Source organism: Cryptomeria japonica, chromosome 3 (assembly GCF_030272615.1).
Source record: "Cryptomeria japonica chromosome 3, Sugi_1.0, whole genome shotgun sequence".
NCBI classification, from domain to species: Eukaryota; Viridiplantae; Streptophyta; class Pinopsida; order Cupressales; family Cupressaceae; genus Cryptomeria; species Cryptomeria japonica.
In genome coordinates this window covers 201,722,491-201,747,850 of record NC_081407.1, presented here as the reverse complement: position 1 = coordinate 201,747,850, position 25,360 = coordinate 201,722,491, and the positions used below count along the sequence as shown (strand labels likewise).

The window sequence follows — 25,360 nt, the reverse complement described above, 5'->3', positions numbered from 1 at the left end:
TTAAAATTAATAAATAAATAAACAAGATATTTTACTAAATATTATTAAAGATAAATGAGGGCAATTGAATAAACATATTGAATTAAAAAAAAAAATTTAAAAATCATTTAATAACAAAAGATAAGGATATTAAATTTTATTTAAAATTAAAACAAAAGACTTCAAATAAAAACAAAACATTATCTTATCATGACTGACATGATATTGGAGATGCAGGATTCAAAACTCCTCCTTGGGCTAGCTAGAAAACACCGAATCAACGCATCTGATTTTGCAACAATCAACACGTTGCCCAAAGAATCAAACAAGCTAGCCAAAAAACATTGAAAAATTGTCTTTATATTACCTAAGCCCTAGATGTACGAATTTTTTTGGTGAACGATGATGAATATTTTTGGCAATCTCCAATGATGTACTTGAACGAACGTGCAACAAACCCAAGTCTAGATTGGACCCGTACCCAGACCCAGCTCCAATTTTGGGCCTCTCGAGAAGAACCTAGTAACTTAGATTTATGTATTTAATGAGGATAAACATTAGCTTGATTTTGGATTGAATGTGGTTGGAGATGGGTAGCTAGGTTTTGTTTAGTTGATTTGAGAGCTTAGGATTAAATATTAGTTTGACTTTGGATTTATCTCAATTTTAAATTGTGAATGTACATGATTGTCCCCATAGTTTAACTACTCGCCAAAACCAAAAATTCACCAAGCCCCGAAAAAAACTCAGGAAAAACTCGGCCAATACTGGGGAAAAACTCAGCAAAAAACTTGGGAACTTAAAAAATTGCCCAAATTTAATTAGAAATGCATTTTTTTGCAAAATTCAATGAGAAGATGCATCCCATGAGTCAATAAATGAGAACAAAAAAGAAACAAGCTGAGTCTAGATATATTTAAATGCAAAGTGGGTACAAAATCGCATCCTCATGAGGAATGTTGATGGCTGGAAGAAAAATAGTAAATAGTTTTTGTAGAACTAAAAGTAAATAAATCAATACAATTACATCTTCCTCTTCCCAACTCTAGCAAAAACTAGGGGGGAGGTAGAACTAGAGGGTCTAGTCCTAGAAGTCTGTTGTGGGCGTGATTGTGCCTCCTCGCTTGGTATGACTAGCTTAGGTTGTGGCTCATCCTCCATCCTAGATGTAGCTCTGCCTCTAGCTGCACCTAGCATTGGCAATGACTCCTCATCCTCCTCATCCTCCTCAATGTCATCTAGTGTGAAACCAAATCCACCCCCTCCTCCTCCATAGCCTACCTCTCTAAATCATTAATGTCATCCTCTATAAACAATGGAGACTGCTCCTGCGATGTCCAATCACTGTAAGGATCTCTATCATCCAAATCAATTGGACCAGTTAGTGCTTCCTCTACCTTCCTTATGCACAACCGAAGAATATATTGTACAAAGACAAGGTCATTGAGGTGTTTTTGAGCTAACTTGCTCCTCTTCTTCATGTGAATGGCCTCAAACAAGCTCAAGTTGCTCTCACAATTGGATGAACTACAAGGTTAACATAAGATTCTAAGGGCAAATTCTTTGAGATTTGGGGAATTTCAACCCCAACTTTTGGGGTATTTCAACTCCAACTTTGCCACCAAGAATCTGCAAAATAAAATTAGGTTGAAGATAGTACCCCTCGTGGGGGTCTAAGGGTGAGAAAGAGAGGGGTAGAGAGATAGGTTTAGATCTTGGGGGGAGAGAGGAGAGAGTTAGATGGGGAGTGGTAGAGAGGGGGATAGACGAAGAGTGATACGGAGATAGATAGGTCTAAAATTCAGGTCAGATAAAGTGAGTGAGATCGAGAGAGCGTGAGAATGTTGATAGGAGCATACTGATTACTGAAATTTGATTGTCTGAAAATTTAAAAAATCTTCTAAAACCTAGAATTTGCATTATAACTCCTAGAGATCTGAAACCACTCTCAAACATCCTGCCAATATATACATGAAATATAACTTAAAGTATAAGAAAGGAATTATACTTAAATGTTATATTTCATGTATATATTTTGATGAAGAGAATGAGACTGACTTGAAAAGAAAAAGATAATTTTTTGACATGTTTGGGCCTCTTTTGTTAATGCAGCCAAATTTTTTTATAGAAACTCACCGAGTTTTTGTGAAAAACTCACCAAAAAGTTGGCGAGTTTTTCCTACGAGTAAAAGTCGTAAAAAGTCGCGAGTTTTTAACTACTCGCCGAGTAGTCCATCTATGATTGTCCCATTAGTGGGGGTTTAGACTATGATTAGGGAATTTATGCTAATTAATCAAATAATCAGATAATTTAATCAATTAAGGGGGAGTGGATGTAGGATGTTAGTTTAATTAAATAAATATGATTTATTAAATTAATGTGAATATGGACAAAATGTTAGAGGATAAATCAGTTTAATTAATTAGTGTTGAGATTAAAAGAATGTGGTCACAACTAGGATGTTAACTGTGTTAAAACTGGTGAAAGTGGTGATGTGAGATGTGTCATTAGGATGTGGTCCATTTTAGGTGTCTACATTTTGTCTCTCTTTCAAATGAAATGTGACTAGGAAAAACAATGTCATTTCAAACAAGAATAGAATATTGTAGTTTTTGAAAGGGATCAAATTGGTGGCAGAGTGCTCTGGTCATTTGGATGAATGGGAGTTAGGAAATGGGTTAAGGATTCCCTCTTGAGAGAGTAGGCAAGTTGATAGGACCTAGGTGGTCCCTTGACAAGAGATCCATGGCCAAAGGGATGAGGAAATAGATGGGAGGGAAGATGGTTAGGTGTTGAAGTTTGGAATGGAGATGAGACAAAATGATGTTGGAAAAAGGATACGATGAGGATGGGAATAATGATAGAAGGGATGAGAAGGATGGTGGATTTTAGGATGGAATGATGCAATGAAATTAGATGTGTGTTATGCTTATGATGAGCAACCAAAATTTACTATAGCATTTGATATTAAGCGCCAAGGTACAAGGGCCAACGTGATGATGTGCTAAGTGCATGGTGGACTGATATATAAGGAGGTATATGACCTGATGGATCATGATATGGATGACCATGAGGTGCCCCAAGGATCAACTCGCAATGTGAAATATCCCCCTTAATTTTTTTTAATTTTTAAACACATCAAATACTTGAAGCCCCTGTTAAGGTTAGGAAAGATAATCTCAATGCTGCTAAAAGTAACCCTTTCCACCTTTCGATCACTGAGAGCCCAATTTGGGAGGGTGAGAGCATACAGTGTTGAGGGGATCATTAGATGCTTGAAAACTGAAATTGATTACAAATTTGGGCAACAAGCCAGCCCCTTCCGATTATTTAGCAGGAGATGGAAACTCAAAAACTTTCTGGCGGCAATCTACCAGGAACAAACGAAACACTAAAAATAAAAAATCACTCTATCGCTTATGCAGTGGGAGGACTAGAAATGAAAATTATTATCAACTCCACCGCTTATTCAGTGGGAGGACAACAATACAATTGACTCAACCGCTTATTCAGCGGGAGGACAATTACAAACCAAAATTACAATCACTGAAGGCGGCTAGGCCAGCCTCTTCCACTTGTGCAATCGGAATTACATAGAGGAAAGAAAACTGAAACAACTAATGGTACTACCATTTAGCTTTACAATAAACATCACATAAGATGGAAGAGAATAAGAGACACAAGCTAATACAAATACTAAACTATGAGAGAAGTACAACACAAAATATAAGAAACCACTATACCACTCTGCTGTTACAGAAAACAGCCTACTGGAACTTCACAACAGCCACCACGAACCACAACAAACACATTGAAGAACTCTCCAACGAAGATTCAACAACACCGGAGACTTGCACAATGCCCAAAGAAGCAAGCAAACACTGAACTCACACCACCAATCGCCCACACAAACATACCAAACATGCCCAACAACATGCACACCAAGAAATACGACCAGATAGGAGGGTATGGCCAGCAAGATAGTACAACCTCCTGGAAAGAACACACACTACACCAAAAATCATGCTCTTCTGAGGAAGAAGTTGCTCCCAAATCAGCTTCCAAATAAGACAATGCCCACAAAAATCGAACCAAGCATTCAAGAGATCCAAATCACAGCTAGGAGTGATGTCTCACACTCGAAGTCTACCAAAAGAACTAGGAGGTTTTCACCCTCGAAGAAGTCTGGAGTCAATCTGACAGCATAACGATATAATTTTCTCTGAGATCCCCAAATGAAGCCCCACGCCTTGTATTTATAGAACAAATCTCCCAAATTCACTTCAAATTCATTTCCAAATGAAATGAAACTCCATCACATGAATGGGTGCCAAAAAGCAAAAGACCACTTAATTATTTTTAATAAAACATAAGTCTCTTTACAAAGTGGGTGCTAAGAAGCATAAAGGCGTCATAATATGAGTTAACTTTGTTTTTTAATTCAACCCTTTATCTCTCCATTATGGCGTCAAAAATACTCTAACCATAGGCTAAAGTCCCTGCTAAATATTTGCCAAATGTGATGCCAAAATAACACAATTATTTCAACAATAGAATATGACGCTAGAACAAAATATTAACTTAAGTAATTTAAATGATAAATGACTAAGTCCAATAAATTGCATTCTGAACTCAACTCTGCCTACCAGGAATAGAACTAAGTCACTGAGTCATCCCATAAAAATTGCATTCTGAACTCAACTCTGCCTGCCAGAAATAGAACTAAGTCGCTGAGTCATCCCATAAGATTGCCAAAAATAGCCGATGTTGCCTGACTCACCTAAAACCCTAAAAAATCACACTTACTAAAAATAGTAAGTGACTCACAGCTCCGTTAGGGCACAAACCGAGACCAACTGTTACTTACTATTAATAGTAAGCCCACTAAAGAATAGTTAGATGAAGTTGCATGTCATACTGTTGGAAAACTCTTGAAAAACCCAAAAAAATGTGCTATTCTGACCCTACTTACTAAAAATAGTAAGTTTGCAAACCTCAATTGAACTAGATGCATGTATCACCACTACGAAGCTCTCTAAAAACCCAGAAAAAATCCACAAGTAGAAGTCCCAAACTCCAATTGCTTCCCACTCAAAATCCTCCCAGAAGATGGAAACCCTAATTTTGCCAAAAATAGCCTACGGGCCACCTGAATAGGATATTCTTGACCAGGAGTGATCACTGGCTGGAAGGGGACATTACACAATGCAAGCTATTAGAGAAACACACACAAGAAAGCATGTACAACTGATAAAAGAGAGGAGCAAGAAGATTTGCACAAGTGGAAGAGGCTTGACCCCAAGTATATGGTATACATACGTAGTGGATTTACACATGATACCTACAAACAAGTTTTCATCATGGTTCTTCTTAAAGGAACAATAGGAATGATTTTCACTGATGGATTCTTTTTTCTCTTTTCTAAATATATATATATTTAATTTGGTATTTTGGATTCAAGTGTTTGCTTTCATGGCAAGCTAATGATAGCACATTTTGCATAGTTGTTTTAGGTGGATCATGTTGCATAGTGTTGTTCTTGATGAATATCATTGTGAGCATTAGTGATTGCTAGGGGCTTCTCCTAGGGTGCTACCAAGAAAAATGGAGGATGAGGTAGGTAGGATGGAGTTTATATGATTATGCAAAAGTTGGTATAAAAGGAATGTGGTGTTGAAGGTACATGAGATAATGCATTGGGATAGGTATAAGGGGTGAATAGAAGGATGGAGTCATGAAGGCATGCATGCACAAATAACATGGGATCAATGGGAATTAGAATCAACAATTTCACACACAATATTGTAGTTAAAGATTAATTCTTTGGTTGGATATGATGGTGGTTTTTGGGTTTTTGAATTTAGAGATTTGGTGGCTTGGGGATTGTTGGATTGTGTATTTGTATTGCTAGATTTTGGGACCCGAATAAATTTAGTGTTTCAACTTGTGAGATTTTTGCTCTGATATTTGGATTTCTTCTATTTTGCATTGTTAGATTTTCGGGTCTGGGTGGATTGCCAATTGTGGGACCTTTGGGAACTAGAGTCATTTCCTTCAAGCTTTAGATTCATGGATTTTTTCTTTGGGATCCATGGAATTGGAATGCTATATTTTGGAATGCATATGAACTATAGATTTTGATATTTTTGGATAGCCTTAGGCTTATGGGATTTTTTATCCATGTAGATTTGTTGGTCTTTGGCCTTTGTAATTCTTAGAATTTCAAGTCGTGGGGTGTGAGGATTTTATGCATTTGGATGAATTCCTTAAGATATGTTGACATATTCAAATCTATTTCAAAGCCCATTTTACAATCCCACATGGAAATGTTATCTTGAAATCACATGATAGTGGTGATGGCTTCATCCTTATGGAATAGGTCACATGGTGTGTGATTTTGTTGGTCCAAGGTGATGGGTTTAGGATATGGGTGGTTAAGGTTGGTGATGAGAAGGATGGTGTCAATGAAAGGATTGGTAGTGGGGGTGATAGGGTTGATGAAGGATTGGTGATAGAAAGTTCCTTGGTGGAATTATAAGAGGGACCTATTTTGGTTTTGGGAGAAGTTCTCCTAGCACTTGTGAGAATAACATCCTTATTTTTCTTGTTTAGAGATTTGTATTTGATGCCTTGGAATCCTTGGTTTGCATAAACATGAATGGCTTTAAGGATTCCTTATTCATAAGTTCTAATTCTTTGCCTTGATAGTTCATGATTCAGCAGATGCTATTGTCGATAGGATATTTATTAGTTATTACTATGGAAGAAAGATGTGGCGAATGGGATATTTATTACTATGGAAGCAAGATGTGAATCCATAGTTAGATAGCTAGGAATTATTGGGAATTCAAAATTGCTCATTTGAAAGGAAACCAAACTGAAAAAAGATGGTTGGGCCCAAAGTATAGGATATTGTTTCTTGGATGAGGTTGATGAGTGATTTTTTTTCCTGGTTAGGATTAATGGGATTTAAGAGATTTGATTTTGGAAAATTTTGACCATGTGTTGGACAAAGGATCTTAATGTTCATTTTTTCATGTAAGTGCATTTCCCTTAAGGCTAATGTGGCTTTGATCTATTAACTCGTTGATATTGCTTCTCAACTTCAAGTGTCATTAAGTAGCATGTGTTTAGATTTTTTAAGGCTTATGGATTTGAGATATTATGGGTGGCATGAAATGAGTGGATTTCATTTAGTTATTTGCATAGATTGATTTTGTAATAACTATCCCCCCCCCCAAAATTGAAATTCTTAATTGAATCAAAGCTACAATGCAATGGTTTTTAATCTAAATCTTATCTGATTGCTGAGGATGGCTCTGCGTTTGCATGGGTGTCGTGCCCTAGCCTATGTCCTGTGCTCTACTTGCTTCATTCCAGTGGGGGTGGTGGGGGGGGGGGGGTTTCTTGCTTGCTGGGGGTCGGTTTTTGCTTGCCCATGGTCGGATTTTCTGGGCTGCCATAGGGTTTTTTTTGCAACCCTTTTTTGTTTCTTCTGCTTTGGGTTGCCATTGGGGGTGTGCGGGGTTTTGGGGTTGGGTTTTCCACCCCTCTTCTTTTTCTTTTTTTGGTATTTTCTCTGGGTCCGTGGAGAATAGAGGATTATCCTCTTCTCAGATGGTCTCTGGAGATTTGAATATGGCGGATCCGTCTCATTTGATGCATGCATGTGGAAAGGAACACATTAGTAATTCCCAATCAGAGGCAGACATCTCTTCTTTGAAAGAGCCTCTTCACATGAAAAAGGTGAATGGTTGTTTGGAGAGATCCCAAGATCGTCCAATTTTGGTTACTCAAGCTAAGCAAATTTCAGAGGATGTTGAATATTGGTGTAATCATGCTCTCATATGCAAATTTATCGGTCTTCGCCTCTCTATACCTGTTTTAGAGTCTTGGGCACACCGCGTCTAGAATCTTGAAGGAGATATGGAGCTACTTATGCCAACCAATAACTATTTTTTGGTTATTTTTTCCAACCTAGCAGACAGGAACAAGGCTTTTGAGGGTGGCCCTTATTTTTTCAACCAGGTGGGACTCTTTATCAAACCTTGGCATATTGGTTTTAATTCTGTTGAGGAGCTTCCCTCTCGTGTGCCCATGTGGATTTGATTGCCGAGGCTTCCATTGGAATTCTGGAGAGAAGATATTCTTCACTCAATCTCACTACTTCTTGGTAAACCCGTGGGTTCGGCTTCACAAAATCAAGATCGAAAGGTAATTTCCTACGCTCATATATGTGTAGAAGTTGATTTAAATAATCCTTTGCCAGACTTTATGGAAATCTGTTTGGGGACATCTTCTTGGATCCAACAGCTGGACTATGAAACCCTGCCATTTAGATGCAGAATTTGTCATGAATATGGTCATTTACAGTGGAGATGTCCCAGAAATAAATCTCCTAAATTGGTCATTTCCGACCCCCCTCACTCTGTTCTGGGGGAAGATAAGGGGAAAGCCCTTATGCTTGATGGTCTTGCTGATAAAGATTGGCTTCATTCCTGTCAAACCTCGGAATAAAGGCAAAGGAAAGAAGAGAACCTGGTTGGATAGGCAAAATGATGTCACCCTAACTAGGTTTGATGTTCTAGATGATTTGGTCCAAAAGGAAGGAGTTCCAGTTGAAATGTCCTTGGGTGCCCAATTTTAGCATGAGGTGCTGGATGGGGATTCCAAGAAAGAGGGTCAGGCCCTATCTTTGGAGAATCAACATGATGTTCAAATGGTTATGGATTTGCCTTCCCATGTTCAGTACAACAGAGATCTTAGTGGGTCACAAGTCCCTGGAGGTGCAGTGGTCATGGTGTCTACTCCTCCTTACACTATAGTGGCTTCAGATTCTGTGAAGAGTAAGAAAGCCCCGCCTGTTTTAGGCTTGTAGCAGAAGACCCTCAAAAAGGGTTCTTTAGACAAACCTTTAAGGAGTGGACGAAAAACGGATCAGGAAAAGGTTAAGCTTATTGGTGATACTTTGGTTGAGTCGGGGTCTGTGAAGCCCACTGATTCCCACTTCTCTCAACCACATAAATGATTGTTCTCTCATGGAATGTAAGGGGGTTGAACAACATCCCTAGACAGAAGGTTGTTCACAGATTAATTATCTCTGAGTCTCCTGATGTTGTTTTTATTCAGGAAACCAAGCTTTCAGTGGATGGTTTGGCCAGTTGTGCTTTGAGTGTTTGGCCCCAGGGCCTTTGGCAAGGATTGAGCTCTCATGGCAATTCAAGGGGGGTTGCTTGTTTCTGGAACTTGAGGAAAGTTTCCCCTTTGTGGTGGTTTTCTAGTAGGTCTTCCATTTCTATGGTCGCTTCTAGCTTTGAAACTGGAGAAAGATGCCTCTTCTCTAATATTTATGCTCCTACTGATCTTGTGGGTAAGTCACATCTTTGGGCTCACATCAATCTTGTTCGGGCTCAAGATCCTTTTCTCCCCTAGATTTTGGCTGGAGATTTTAATGCCGTTACTAGTTTGGAGGAAAAGCGAGGTGGGTTATTTAGGCTTGATCCTTCCTCAAATTTACTCAGGGATAATATTGGTCTCTTGAATCTCATTGATGTGAAGCCAATTAATAGTGTATTTACATGGAATAATAGGAGGAGTGGTGTTGAGGCTATCTCTTAAAGGCTTGATAGATTTTTGGTTTCCTGCTATTGGGTGCATGATAGGTGGTCCACCAGTTCAGAAATTCTTGATTGAAGGGGTTTTGATCATTGGCCTATTAAGCTTTCTATTACATCTTTTAGAACCTCCAAAAATCCCTCTTTCAAATTCCAATTGATGTGGCTTCGTGATCAGTCATTGAAGGATCTTATGGTTCATTGGTGGTATGAAGGGGTGCCTACCCATGGGCGGGCTATGTACACCTTTGGGAAGAGATTACAACATGTGAAATACAAGCTGAAGAGGTGGAATAAACAATGTTTTGGGAATCTGCATAGACACAAGATGGCAGCTCAATCCAAGCTGGATGAGGTTACGCGTCAAATTAGGGATCAAGGGATGACTGTGGAGCTTAGTATGGCCGAGTCCCTTGCTCTTAAGGACTTAGAAGAGTGGGAATTGCATGAGGAGATTTTCTGGAAACAAAAGTCTTGTGTGGATTGGCTCCAAGAAGGTGATAGAAACATAGCTTTTTTTCATAATTTTGTTAAGGCTCGGAGGTATGGTAACTCGATTACCTCTCTCATATCTTCAGAAGGGGTTCATCTTTCATCTAAAGAAGAAATTGCTAGGGAAGTTGTTAGTTATTTTTCTAATTTGTTTACCAAAGAGGATCCTGAAGCTATGGTGGAAGAGAGGGCCATCTTGAACTGTATTCCCCCTCTTGTCTTTGTTGAAATGAATGATGCTCTCTTGTGCCCCATTTCGTTGTTTGAACTTGAGGGGGTTGTGGCTCAAATGAAAAAAGGCAAGGCTCTTGGGCCCTGATGGGTTTCCTATTGAGTTTTTCCAAGAATTTTGGGAGGTTATAAAGTATGATCTTCTAGATGTGGTTCAGGAATCTCATAGGAATAAACAAATGCTCAAATCTATGAATTCTACCTGTTGGTGTTGGAAATAAGCCACACCCGGACCGACGATGGACTGGTCCAAGAGGGGCCAGTAGCTCAGTGGTAGAGCACTCCAGCAGCATATGGAAGGTCCTAGGTTCGAGTCCTAGCTGGTCCATGACTCAACATGGTATCAGAGCCAAGTTGATCGAACTTGAGGCTATTCAATTTTGTGAATAATTTAAGAACAAGGTTATATACTACATCACATTTCTCCAATGGCTAGCGCTATCAGATTCGAAGACAGACTCGGAGGTGGCGATGATTTTTTTTCAGCCTGGAAGTTCAGAATCCAGATGATCTTAAAGGAGAACAAAGTGGATTCATTTGTTCAAACTAAAAATGATCAACCTGAAAATGAACCTGAAAAAACCGCATGGATTGAGGGAAATGAAAAGGCCATCAAAATAATAGTTGATGGGGTGAGAAACAACATAATGCCCATCATAAGAAAACATCAGACAACCTATAAAATGTTCAAAGCACTTGAAAGCACATTTGAGATATCAAATGCAAGTCGAAGTCTGGCATTGAAATGAGAAATAAATCATATCACCATGAACAAGGGAGAGACAATCAACGCCTACTTTATGCGGATATCAATTCTAAGAGATGAACTAGCAACTCTGGATTACAAGATCCAAAGCAAAGAGTTAACACTCATTGCTCTAGGTGGGTTGCCTAGTGGATGGAGTACATTCGTCCAAGGCATCAGTGCAAGGTCCAAGTATCCTAAGTTGGAAAGATTAAGGGACGATTGTCTCCAAGAAGAATCAAGATTGAACAAGATGGGAATAAAACAAAAGAACATAGATGAAGACCTTCAAGTCCTAAATACTAACACAAATAAAACAACCAAGAAGAAGCAATTTAGGAAGAGGAAGGGTCATCAAGGCAAGAACACTTCAAAGAGAGACCTATCACATATTCAATGCTATAGGTGCGATAAGTTCGGGCACTTTGTTGCAAAATGTCCAGAGAGAGCCAAACAAGCCACATTTGTCAGAGCAGGAAAATCTAAAAGAGAAGATGACTCCTAGAACTATGTCCTCTACTCAGCACTCACAAGCCATGCATCAAATAAGTCTAACTCCTGGGTGATCGACAGTGGTTCATCCAGACACATTACAGGGTTTAGAGAAGTGCTAGACTCCATGACAGAGGATAATGAAGAAGTAACCATCGGAGATGATTCCTCACATCCAGTTAGAGGAATTGGTTCCTGCACCATCAAATTGAAGACAGGCATATCATTGCAACTCGAAGGAGTACTATATGTTCCTGGCATCAAGAGAAATCTAGTCTCCATGTCAGCCCTAGAAGATAACGGATACAAAGTAACCTTCATGGAGAACAACGTGTTGGCTTGGCCAAGAAATTCTTCCATCAAGAAAGATAGTCATTGGTCAAAGACAAGGCTATTTGTATGAGCTGTGCACAGAGCCCAACCTAGCCCTAATTCATGAAGCAACAAATGCAAATGAGGTCTGGCATAGAAGACTAGGCCACCTGAATTATAGAGCTTTGTCATCTATGGGAAACCTTGTCACAGGTTTACCTAAGTTGCAGCAATCATTCAGAGGCATGCAAGGGATGTGCCCTAGGTAAAATATCAAGGGTGCCTTCCATAATAGTACTAGGAAAACAAGCAAAGTTTTAGAGTTAGTTCATTCTGATGTATGTGGACCCATGTCCGTTCCCTCTCTAGGAGGATGTTTGTATTATGTAATATTTGTTGATGACTACTCTAGGAAAACTTGGATCTACTTTCTGAAGTGTAAAGAATCAGAAGAGATCCTTAGTAGGTTTAAAGAGTTTAAATCACTGACAGAGAACTACTCAGGAAATAAAATTAAATCCTAAGGACTGATAATGGGGGGGAATACACATCAGAATTATTTAGAGATTTTTTTAAAAACTCAGGGATTAAGAGGGAGCTAACAATACCTTATAATCCTCAACAAAATGGGGTAGCTGAGAGGAAAAATAGGACAATTGTAGAAGTTGCCAAAGCCATGATTCTTGATCAGAATCTAAATATCAATCTTTGGGCAGAAGCAACTAACACTGCTGTGTATATACAAAACAGATGTCCTCACTCACATCTTGAAGATAAAACTCCTAAGGAAGTATTTACCAAACTAAAGCCAAATATCAGCCACCTTAGGATATTTGGGTGTCCTGTCTATATACATGTACCTAAAGAGAAAAGACTAAAACTAGAACCTTTTGGAAAAAGGGGAATACTTGTAGGATATAGTGAAACATCCAAAGCCTATAGAATATATATACATGGTCAAAGAAATATTGAACTTAGTAGGGATGTAATCTTTGAAGAAGACTTAGCCTTCAAAAGAGCCCTAAGTACAATAGAGCCTGAAATCTATATCCCCACTCCTAACATAGAAGAAGACCCTACTCCTAAGTTTCAGAGGGAGAATCTTGAGGAAACCATAGGTGAAACTCCAAACCCACCTAGAGAAAACCTCAAGAAAAGACCTCTATGGGCCACCAAGACTGTAGCAGAAGCTCAGAAGTTTGCTTCTCCTTCAGGAACCTTCAGGGAAAGCAAAAGACCTAATAAATTCACTAGCTATGTTGCTCTTATGAATGATCTCTCTAAAGTTAAACCAAACAGTGTATCGGATGCACTTAAACATCAAGTATGGAAGGATGCCATGTCTGAAGAGTATCAGTCCATTATGAAGAATGATGTTTGGGAGATCGTTCCTAGGCCTACTAAGAAATCTGTTGTTTCATCTAAATGGCTTTTTAAAATCAAACATGCTGCAGATGGCAGTATTGAAAAGCACAAGGCCAGATTTGTAGCTAGAGGGTTCTCTCAAAGGGAAAGAATAGATTATGAAGAAACCTTTGCACCTGTAGCCAGATATACCTCAGTAAGAACAGTACTAGCCATTGTAGCAGCAAAAGGGTGGAAGGTGCACCAGATGGATGTTAAGACAACATTTCTTAATGGTGAGATCTCAGAAGAAGTCTACCTAGAGCAACTTGAAGGATTTGAAATTCAAGGTGCAGAGTCTCATGTGTGCAGACTCAAGAAAGCTCTCTATGGGCTTAAACAGGCTCCTAGGGCCTGGTATGAAAGAATTGACACCTATCTCTCTAAACTAGGCTTCTCTAAAAATGATGCAAATCCAAATCTCTACTACAAACAAAATAAAGGTGATATGTTAATATTGATTCTATATGTTGATGACTTACTAATCACAGGAGAAAATCACCTCATAGATCAATGTAAGAAAGATTTATCTAAAGAATTTGATATGAGGGACTTGGGACTCCTCCATTACTTCCTAGGTTTGGAAATATGGCAAAATTCTGAAAACATTATACTAAACCAAGGGAAGTATACCTTGGACATTTTGAAGAGATTTAGAATGCATAACTGCAGACCTATGACCTCTCCCATGGAAACAAATTTACATAAACTTAAGGAAGCAGCAACAGAGTCACAATCCACTGATCCTACACTCTACAAACAGATGATTGGGTCCTTGATGTATCTGGTGAATACAAGGCTAGATATCTGTTATGCTGTCAATGCCTTAAGTCAATTTATGTGTGAGCCTAAGGAAATTCACTTGATTGCAGTGAAACACATTATGAGATACTTACAAGGTACTCTAAACTTTGGTCTCAAATATGAGAAAGTCGATCTAGACCTACACGGATTTACAGACTCAGATTGGGCTGGGAGTGTGACTAACAGGAAAAGCACTTCAGGGTGTTGCTTCAATTTAGGATCAGCCATGATATCTTGGATCAGCAAAAAACAGTCTTCTGTAGCTCAGAGTTCCACCAAGGCCGAGTACATTGCAGCTTCCATGGTTGCTCGAGAGGCAGTATGGCTTAGGAAGTTGCTTGTGGGACTATTTGGTGAACCCATGAAACCCACTGTCATCCATTGTGATAACCAGAGCTGCAAAAATATTTCTATAAATCCAGTATTTCATGACAGATCCAAGCATATTGAGATTCCATACCATTATGTGCGAGACATGGTAGACAAAAATGTGATCAAATTGGAATATGTTAGCACAGGAGATCAGACTGCAGATATTCTGACCAAACCACTTTCCAGAGTGAAGGTTGATCACTTCAAAAAAGGTTTAGGTATGATAGAAAGGTAATCTGCTTTGTAAATAAGATGTTTAATGTGTAAACTTCTTTTGTCATGTTGGGACATTCTAGGTTTCACCCCCTGTGTTCATATCTAAGAGGTGACGATCTCTCAAATTATGAACACTTGTATGCAGACATCATAAGGTGACGATCTTATGATTCTCTAACCAGTTATCATGTTGGATCTCTGGTATGTCATGGATGTGCCATGATGGTGTTGTGATAAAACTTTGTATAAAATGTTTGTGCACATATCACAACCTGGATAACATGAGAATTTAACCATCCTCATATGTTTATCCTTAGTATTGCGTGTTTAGGCAATACTGATATCACGTGTTCAGGTGATATCTTGTCATAATGAAATGATAAATCTTTTATAACACATGGTTAGGTGATACTCTATGTCACATACTTAGAGTGATGTTTTATATTTGTATCTTATGTTTTGATGGTTCTTCATATCAGATGTATAGATGATATATGCTCTTGGAGACTGACATTATGAAAAAGAAATGTGATGCAGGTTACTTTATCTATCTTCCAAAGCTAAGAGGGAGTGTTAATGCATTAGTAGCTTCTGCAAGATAAGACTCTCCTAACCTGTTATTCTCCTTTGTTCTGTTTTGGTTATTCATCTATGCTATTAGATTATCTAATTTCTGTTTTCCGAACTGAATATGTTTGTCATATTATAACATTGATCATGATTGTGATATTGATATTGGATAAAGATGGATTAGATCGACGACTTGCTTAACATAGTTAAGCGTCGATCTAATGCTATCGGGCTAGTAACCCGATAGCATATTAATGTCGATTCATTTATGGATCGACATTAATATGCTATCGGGGTATTAACCCGATAGCATATGTAATGCTATTGTTATCGAGTTTAGTTCATAAACATTTTCGAGCCATTAACAAAGCATCATAACTAAACACCGCTTCAACCGAGTGTTTAAGTATTAATGTTAGTTACCAAACGTAACATAGATCGGGATGTGCAATATGAAAAGGCACCGATCAATAGGTGCCTTGATCGGTCATGTCTAAATGACATGACCGGTCAAGACATCTATTGATCGGTCCTCTAAACATATAAAGCCCGACATGAATCATTTGGAGAAGACATAGAAAACATAAATGATCTCTCTCCTTCAGCCTGCAAACGAAACAATATGAATATTAGACAATATAATCATATAATATTCTCACATATATAATAAGTTCTTTTATTGCGATTGAATATAACTTTACATGGTATCAGAGCTAGGTCCAATCTAGGAGCCCCAAGCACACGAGAGGTGTGGCTTAAGGGGGGGTGTTGGTGTTGGAAATAAGCCACACTCGGACCGACAATGGACTGGTCCAAGAGGGGCTAGTAGCTCAGTGGTAGAGCACTCCAACAGCATAAGGAAGGTCCTAGGTTCGAGTCCTAGCTGGTCCATGTCTCAACACTACCTTCTTGGCTCTCATTCCTAAGGAGGAGGGGGCTAATAGTTTGGATCCGTATAGGCCTATTGCTTTATGTAATGTTGTCTACAAGATAATCACTAAATTGATTGTTGAACGACTCAAACCTCTCCTCTGGACTTTGGTTTCTAAGGAGAAAGGTGGTTTCATTGATGGAAGACAAATCCTTGATGGAGTTGTGACATTCAATCGCTTCCTCTAAGGAGAAGGCTATGTTTATTAAACTTGACATGGCCAAAGCTTATGATAGGGTGAGTTGGGATTTCTTACAGAAGATCCTTTTGGCTTTTGGTTTTGGAGAAGAGTGGGTGAATTGGGTTCTTAGTTGTGTGACTTCCACCTCCTCAGTTCTTAGTAATGGGGAACCCTCAAAATTGTTTAGCGCTTCGCGGGGGCTTCGGCAAGGGGACCCTTTATCTCCCTATTTATTTATTCTCATGGCTGAAGGTCTTGGCAGATTTCTCACTTCCCAAGTGAGAATCTAGGACTAGAGTTGGAGCAATGCTCTACCTCCCTACTCTCATCTTCAGTTTGTGGATGACACAAATTTGATGGGCAGGGCTAGAATCAATGAGGCAGTGAATTTCAAGAGAGCTTTGGATATTTATTGCAAAGCCTCAGGTCAGAAAATTAATGAAGATAAATCATCCATATATTTCTTTAATACTCCTCGGCTTATTCAGAATAGGATTGCCAGGATCCTTAGATTTTAGACGGGGTCCCTTCCTTTGTTGTACCTCGAGATTCCTTTAGGTTTGGGGGTTCAGCGCGGAGATTTTTGGCAAGGAATTTTGGATAAATTTTGTTGCAAGGTTAATCATTGGACTTGCAGGTGGTTATCCTCTGCTGGAAGAGTGATTCTTCTGAAGACTGTGGTGCAAGCGCTTCCCATTTATAGGTGTTTTGTGCAGGCTCCCCCCTCCAGCTTTATGAGAGAGTTCGATGCTCTTTCTCATCAATTTCTTTGGTCTAGTAGTTTTCTTTCTTCTAAGTGGAGTTTAGTTAAATGAGACTCTGTTTGTAGACCGAGACCTGCTGGGGGTCTTGGCCTCAGATCTATTGCTTTGGTTATCAAGGCATTGGTGGCTAAGCTGTATTGGAGGTGGTGTAACAGTCAGGATCAGGACTAGGCCAAGATTTTAACCCACAAGTATCTCCCTAGTGCTAATGATCATTAGGTGCCTCGTCTTTGTTTAGTGGGCAGGGGCTCTTGTATCTAGGATACTCTTAAAAAAGGTGCCCAAATTATTAAAGATGGCCTTTTCTGGATTTGTAATAGAGGCTCTAAAGCTCTTTTTTGGCAGGACTCTTGGGATGGTCACCCTCCTATTCTGTCTAGTTATCCATAGCTTCAGCATCTTTACAACATTTTCACTGATGCTGGATGGGTTAAGGTGGAGAATTTTAAAACGGTTAGGCGCATTGGACAGATTGAGGTGACTTGCTGGAAGGATCCTCTTGAATGGCCCTTGGGTGGCTCGAATGAAGATCGTGTGGTGTTGGTTAATATCTTGGAGGGTAGGCTATGTAGTTCCCTCAAGGAGAGAGATATTTTGGCTTGGGGTCCTAACCCAAAAGGCAAGTTTTCTATTACTGAAGGTTATACTCAGCTTGATAGGCAATTGCATGGCCTGATAGATGTTCCTTGGTAGAAGAAGGTTTGGAATAGCTTCTCTTGGCCGAAATGTAATTTTTTCTTATGGCTGGCTGCTCAAAGGAAATGCCTCACGTGGGAGAATCTTCATAAGAGAGGCTTCTAGGGACCATCTATCTGTTATCTTTGTATGCATAATGAGGGAGATTTGGCACAAGTGGTGGGAGGCTTGGCAAGATGCTTGTTTTCATGCTACCTCCTTAATTGACTTTTGGGATAGCTTGGGCAGACCCCCAGTGAAGACCTCTTTTCTTCAAGTGGCCTGGGCTATTGGGCCAACCCTTATTATCTGGAACCTGTGGCTGGAAAGGAATTGAAGGGTCTTTTGTGATTCACATGTAGGGAGTCCTTAGCTGTGGTAGAAGATAGTTAATAGGCTTCAGGAGAAAATCTCGGCTAAGTGCAATTGTTTGAAAATGTTGATCTGGGTGATTATGATCTTGTAAGGAATCTGCAATTGGAAAACATTAAAATGGACTGTGCTGCTGGAAATAGATCTCGATATGCAAAGCAACGGATAAGTAGAGATGGAAGGTGGATTCCCCTTCCTATGGGAATCTTAAAAATTAATACAGATGGCTCTTCCCATGGGAATCCTGGACATGCAGGTATTGGAGGTATAGGTAGAGCCGTAGAGGTGATAATGGTTGTGTAGTTTTTTTTTTTTCTATTTATATTGGGCAACACTCTAACAATCTTATGGAGACCCTAGCTATTAAGATTGTTCTTGAGCGAGGCTGTTCATTAGGATGGAGGAAGATTATTTGTGAGTCGGATTCTCAGATTGTTGTGGACATGTTGAACAAACAAATTTTGAATGATATGAGTTGGCAATTAGCTTTTGTGGTTAGACAAATTTTACAACTGTGTAATACATTGGAATTTGTCTCCTTTTGTCATAAACCCATGGAGTGGAATAGAGTGGCTGATTGTTTGGCCAAGTGGGCTTCAGAGCATGTTGATGGTTGGGATTTTAGTGGAAGGGATGGTCTACCTCTTAATTATCTTGAAACTTTAGACAGGTTAATGCTAGAAGACAAGATGATGCAAGAGCACCTAGTGGTGTAGGATCAATTTCCCTTTTATGTTTGTTTCCTTTTCATTGTCATTTTTGAGGCCCTTCGAGGCTCCGGATGAGCCTGGTTTTTGGTGTAATTCCAAAGTAGTTGGCCTTTGGCCCTACTTTGTCCCACGTCATCTTTTTGAGGGCTTTCCAAAAAGGTATTATCATTGGAAATCCGATGGTCAAATCTATTGCTATGGTCACTGGACTTTGTAGTGGTGGTGTTGGTGGTTTTTTTAGGATCCCTTTAGTTTTTGTTGCTGTCTTGGTGGGCCTAAGGCCTGATCTTTGTATTTTTGTGCTTTATGAATAAATCTTTACCCCTTTTTCCCCCAAAAAAAAAGCTACAATGCAATGACCTTTTCACTTTCTGATCACCTAGTTCGTGAAATGGGAAAGGTGAGAGCATATGGTATATAGGACCACACTCAATTATCTAAAATGCAGCAACATGGAGTGATCTAATCAACTATGCCCACAAGGTGGTAGAGCTAGCCAAGTCTACACTTCTTCATTGGAGTGTGCTTGATCCAAGAACTAAAAGGAAACACTTCTATGCTTATTCAACCAAGTTTGCAATTACAATAAGTAAAATAGGCACAACCACTTCTCGTTTATTCAGCAAAGTATGCAATTGCAACACTCACAGTCACTTCTGGCTTATTTAGCGAAGTGCAATTACAACAAGATAGACACATGAGGTGGAAAGTTGTCTTTTTCTATGCTTATTCAGTGGAGTGTGCAATTACATTAAAATGTAAAGATGAAACCACCAATGGTACTACCATCTATTGTATTACAATATATCAAATGCATTATATGATAACATTAAACTACTGCAACACTGTTGCAAATACATGGAATAGCATCAAGAACCTAGGATATCATTTCTACAATAAATAATTCATTAGTTCGACTAAGAACACCTCAAAAGATGATGTAATCATATGATTGTAGGCTTGATATCACATTGTTCTGCTGATAAGTCCTCTCAAGTGGGTCTGAAGCATACATTTCCACATACTGAAACACTGCTTGGAAGCATACCAATATCACTCAATTAAAAAAAATTGAAAACACACCCAAAAGCCTCTACACACACCCAAACACACTAGAAAGATAATTTATCAAACTGATAAATACAATCAATTATTAACAAGTCTGTAACAGCTTCTTGTGTTGTTGAAATTGCAGGGACAACATGTACATTTAACCATAAAACTCACCAAACAAACTTTTTCCACCCAACAAAGGCTTGGAAGCACCAGATAACTGCTAGATCCCTCCAATCAAGATTGAATGTGAATCATACGGGTGGGCATTTCATCATTTAGCATCGCATGCCTCATCATGTTTGGTATGACCCATGTAGCAATGATACAACTCACGTGGGAGGTAATATGACCCCCAAAGAAAACCATAAACTCTTCCCTACTTGTTATGGCTAGCAACAATAGTCTTAAGGGGTTAATACAACACTAATATATATTTATATTTGTGAAAGTTGTAGAAATACAACGTCACAAAACCCAGTGAACAGGTACCTGTATGCAAATAACCTGTCACAACAATGGAAGATTCACAAAACACAAAGATTGCTTTGAAAACCCAGAGCAAGAATATGCAATAATAATAATCAGATTGGTTAGGATTACAAAGGGATCAATCCTTATAAAAGGAGATCAAACCTAAAAACATAAACCCTAAAAGCAATTAATAATTAATAATGAATATTAATTATTAATATTCCTAAGTTTAGCTTCCTAAATTTAGCTTAAGTGAAATAGAGAAAAGGTGACTTAATTATTAAATCAATATGATTTAATTAATTAAGTAAACTAATACCTTTTACTCTAACAATATTAAATTTGTCTCATACCTACAACTTTGTGTGGTACAACTTGGTATCTTTTGTCGTTATCTTGTAGTTGTGCTAAGGATTTAATTTTACTTCGCTGCACATATATTTCTCTATCTCCATGTTAACTGCTCTTGTTTACTGTTGGACAATAATAATATTTCTAGTTTTGTTTCTACTATAGTTGACTTGCATCCACTCATTACAAATTTTTGTATTGTTGACTTCTTTCATCTTTCTTTTCTATGCACAGTTTTATGATCTAGCTGATTTTAAGAATTCTCAAACCCATATCAGACTATTGTGAAGGAAAAACTTAAAATTTTACTTATTTTCTTGTGGTTGGTGTTGCTTGATAACTAGAAAACAAAAGTGGTTGCAACATTTTTTACACACTTGATCTCGCACTTTTGAATTAATTGCATCTCAGAGTACAATTGCTGGCCATGTCTATATTTTTATGACTAGATGCCAATTTCATTGCAGAGTAGTGTTTTTAATGGTCTTAGCAAGATTGTTTTTTATGTATTTGAAAGATAGTAGACTGATACCCAAAACATGAATATATTGTAGCAAGAAAAATGCACCCAGATATTATAAAATTCTATAAATGTTAATTATTAGTTTAAAAAGGCAAAATTTTAGCCTTTAACATGTCAAGAAAAGTGCTTAAATTTCTTAAGGTTAGTGTCCTATTTACAAAGCATCATTCTACTATAATTCAAATAAATTAAATGCAGAAGGGCTTCCACAAGCCTACTTTTGTAAATGGTTTTAATAAGAAAAGGTCCAGACAAGAATCTAGGCTATTTAAGGGTGGGCTTTGGAAGTTGGGGGGATTGAATTTTGGGTACACCTAAAGGATACTCCGAAAAGTGCAATCGATTGGGATAAAGTATTCCAATTAGAGGATTGCCCCTAAATTAAAAAAAAAAAATTACACTAATCAATAAAATGCTGTTATTGATATGCTGTTAATGGGGCTAATTCGGATAGAACTAAAATTCATTTAATCCAGTCATGAGGAAGTTCCAACCAAGGGAATTTTGATGGATGGATTACAAGTAAATCCATGGATGGGTAGGTGGAGGAGATATATTTATAGGTTGGGAATGTCAGCATTGCTTTTTCTCTACCTGTTAGCTGGTCAACAAACAATATAGCATCAGATTTTGCCATTTGAAATGGACTCCATATATCATCAGATTTTTCCCTTTTAAATGGACTCAATATAGAATTGGACTTTGCCCTTTTAAATGGACTCACTATAGCATCGGATTTTGCCCTTTTTAGAAGAGAGAATGAAAATCATAAGCATTGAATTCTATTGTCCAAGGGGTCCTATTTATTATTGATGAGCTCAATTTCGTTATGGTAGAATTAGGAGTAAAGTAGAAGAACTTGCTCCCAAGTAGGGAGCAGCCTTACCTAGGAAGATATTTTTGGCAAAACTATATTACCCTTGTAGGAAAGAGATTATGAGTATTTTAATGAAGGATTGTAAGGATCAGCTTGGCTACAAGAAGCAAACATACACCTTTATACTTGGTCATATATTCTTAACTTGTGTTTAATCCTAATCTCACATTTGAATTTGGTATTATCTCTCACATAAGAAGGATCCTTCCTCTAGGGACTTTAATGATGGTTCTCGAGATAATCATAAGTAGCAGAAGGATTATGCATTTACCTTGATTTGATTTGGGTCTTGTAAGTTCACTCTTTTCTTGACTAAAGCTATGATAGAAATAATTGTAAAGGTGTAGGCATTTGTAGATGGGAATTTTGAGAAAATAATGTAAAATAAAATCATTCTCTCCTCTTTCTTGTACTCTAGATAGATTGGAAATGCAATTTGGAATTCTTAAGAGGTGGTAATAGTCTATTGTTAATTTTGTATTCTGAATTTGAATGGAAGACAAATTTCTCAGCTCTTTTCATTTTCCTAGAATGGTTTATTAGTAATTGCCAAGATATGAGCAAGGTGTAAATTCTAGTGCCTAAGAGGATACAGTTAAAATTAAGCAGGAAAGACCTTCACTCGTGCAATGATGTAATTTAATGTCAGACAAGTTCATGAATTGAATGTACATCTAATCATAAGATGTTTTATAAATAGTCTGTACTTTAGATCATCTATTTTGATGCTCAATGAGTCAAAAAGGTACGTTAAACTCAAACTCTTGTTTTCCTAACTATCTTAAGGTGAGTGGATCTAATTGTTTTTAACAGAAATGGTCATCTATTTTTTATTTGTTGATATTGGCAATGCTCTCTTGTGTTAGGTCTTTTCTTGGAAAGAATTTGATTTCTAGACTCTACATAATACATACATATTGTATGAGAATGAATTTGATTATATCTACGTTTGTGCATTGATGCATGTGAAGGTATTTTTTTTGTTCATAACGGTGCTTATTTTTGGTGTTTCAGCTGCTGAGCTTTTTGTCAGAGCTTCCCTCTTTACGCCTTATTGTGGTAACTTGCAAATATTACTTATTCCTCTTCCAAATTGATAAACAATAAATTCTTATATCAACTAATAGTGGCATATATTCTTATATCCATTACTCAGGTTATTGGTGGGACAAAAGAATTCATGCCATCCATCCCATCAAAAGAAGGAATTGAAATCATCTCCTATTCACAGTTATTGGATCAGGTATTTTTGATATCTAGAATTCTAATCTTTTTTATATGTTGGGAATATTTCCAATTAACAGTTCATTATCCATAATCAGCACGGATCTCTCATTTTACAAATCATCAATGTGAATCTTACCTTCATTACTTTGTTTCTTTGTATTTCTATGCTCAAATTGAGTAACATGGAAGGCTTGCTTGCATTAACAGAGGTAGAAATATTTACATTATCAACTTGTACAAATATAACATAAATAAACTAAATGTGAATGTCAATACAAGCAAACTATATCACAAGACATATAACCTAGGGAAACCCAATGTGGGAAATATTGGAGCAAATGAATCCACTAGCAAAATCAGTTTGCACAATCTTTCTTCCTTCAATGGCCTTCGTGGACACCACTTTCTCTAATTATATCACTTTCAAATAATTTAGTGAAATCTATTGGTTACATACAATCAGATAATATCAAGAAACATAGGACTTCTATCTATATTTGTCAATAACCCTAAGACTTTGCATGATTAAAATGCATTTTTCTCGAGTGAATTTTATCTTTGATCCTTCCTCGCTTTCTTATAAAGTAAAGATTAACTAGAACATACCACAATGGTTTTATTTATACTAAAGGATGAGTATGAGTTGAGCAAGATGAAATAGAATTGTAGAACACAGATTTATTACTGAGAGGGCGGGGGGGGGGTGGTTGAATCAGTAGTAAATAAAACTTAAATTCTTATTCTATTAGATCTTTTTACCAACTTATCAAAAGCTTTTAAATTGAATATTTAAATGAAAGAATAAAACTGAAATCTGAAAAGATGCACCACACACGAAAACCAATGCACAAGAAGATATGTGGAAATCCAAGATGGGAAAATCACAGTGCGAAATGCTGCTAGGATCGACTGTCCTAATCCAGCCTCACAATAAAACTTTGATAGAACTTTCTCCCAATAGACACACCTCTTCAAATGTCGCTTTGATTGGAAACAAACTTTAAGTAAATTTTTATTTAATATTAATTGCATTGTTACTTGTGTTGAGGGGCTGCCTTAAGTAAATTGCAGCAGTTTATTTCCAACAGCTAGCGCTAAATACTTCCATAATAATTTTATTAGGATCTATTAACACTTAACATCTGCCGTTGCACATCATTCATTAGAATTATTCAAATGTCCCTTATTTATTTTATAATCAAGCACTACTAAGACCCATGGGAATAAAGGGCATCTAATTTAATTTTTAAGGAGGGGGCATTACATCATGACTCTCTTGGTTGATTTGTTTTAATTAAATGTAAAAATTTCATGCTTTCCAGTAAATCATTTTTCTTCTTATTGTTCTTATAGGGTAATAGTAACCTCCAGCCATTTCGCCCTCCAATACCGGAAGATGTTGCAACGATTTGCTACACAAGTGGCACCACTGGAACTCCAAAGGTACTGTCTGCAATAGTTTTATTAAACGATCTTAAGCCATTATGTGTGATTATAATTCCTTCTGATAAATATTTTTATGTACTTATTCGGTAGACTATATACAAAGCATTTTTTTGAGATGATCTGATATATCTTCTTCTGGTGCAGGGAGCCGTCTTATCCCATGCAAATCTAATAGCGAGTATTGCTGGTTCTAGTCTTAGCGTCAAACTCTACCCCACAGATGTGTATGTTCTTACATGCATTAAACTTTATTGATGTTCATTTGCATTAGAGATGAACTGGCAAAGTTTCTTTCTCATTCTAGTTCATGCATATTCATTTATCAGTAACATTGCACATTTTGCAGCTATATTTCATATCTTCCCTTGGCACACATTTATGAGAGGGCAAATACTATTGGGATGACACACAATGGTGTTGCTATTGGATTTTATCAAGGGGTATTGAAACTCTTCCTACCATTTCTTATAGGCTTGAATAAAGCTATAGTTTTGAGCACCCTACAGCTAGAGGATATTATTCACCTAGTTTCTTACATTTGTAA

General features: G+C 37.7%; 1 protein-coding gene across 1 annotated transcript in view; it reads left to right on the top strand.

Moving 5' to 3' along the window:
• LOC131034246 (long chain acyl-CoA synthetase 6, peroxisomal) overlaps nt 1-25,360 on the top strand; it is a 108,653-nt gene that overhangs the window by 13,809 nt on the left and 69,484 nt on the right. The window contains exons 8-12 of the mRNA XM_057965667.2: nt 23,158-23,202; nt 23,300-23,386; nt 24,724-24,813; nt 24,961-25,040; nt 25,163-25,256. Coding sequence (XP_057821650.1) covers nt 23,158-23,202; nt 23,300-23,386; nt 24,724-24,813; nt 24,961-25,040; nt 25,163-25,256 — 396 coding nt within the window. The remainder of the gene's footprint in view (nt 1-23,157; nt 23,203-23,299; nt 23,387-24,723; nt 24,814-24,960; nt 25,041-25,162; nt 25,257-25,360) is intronic.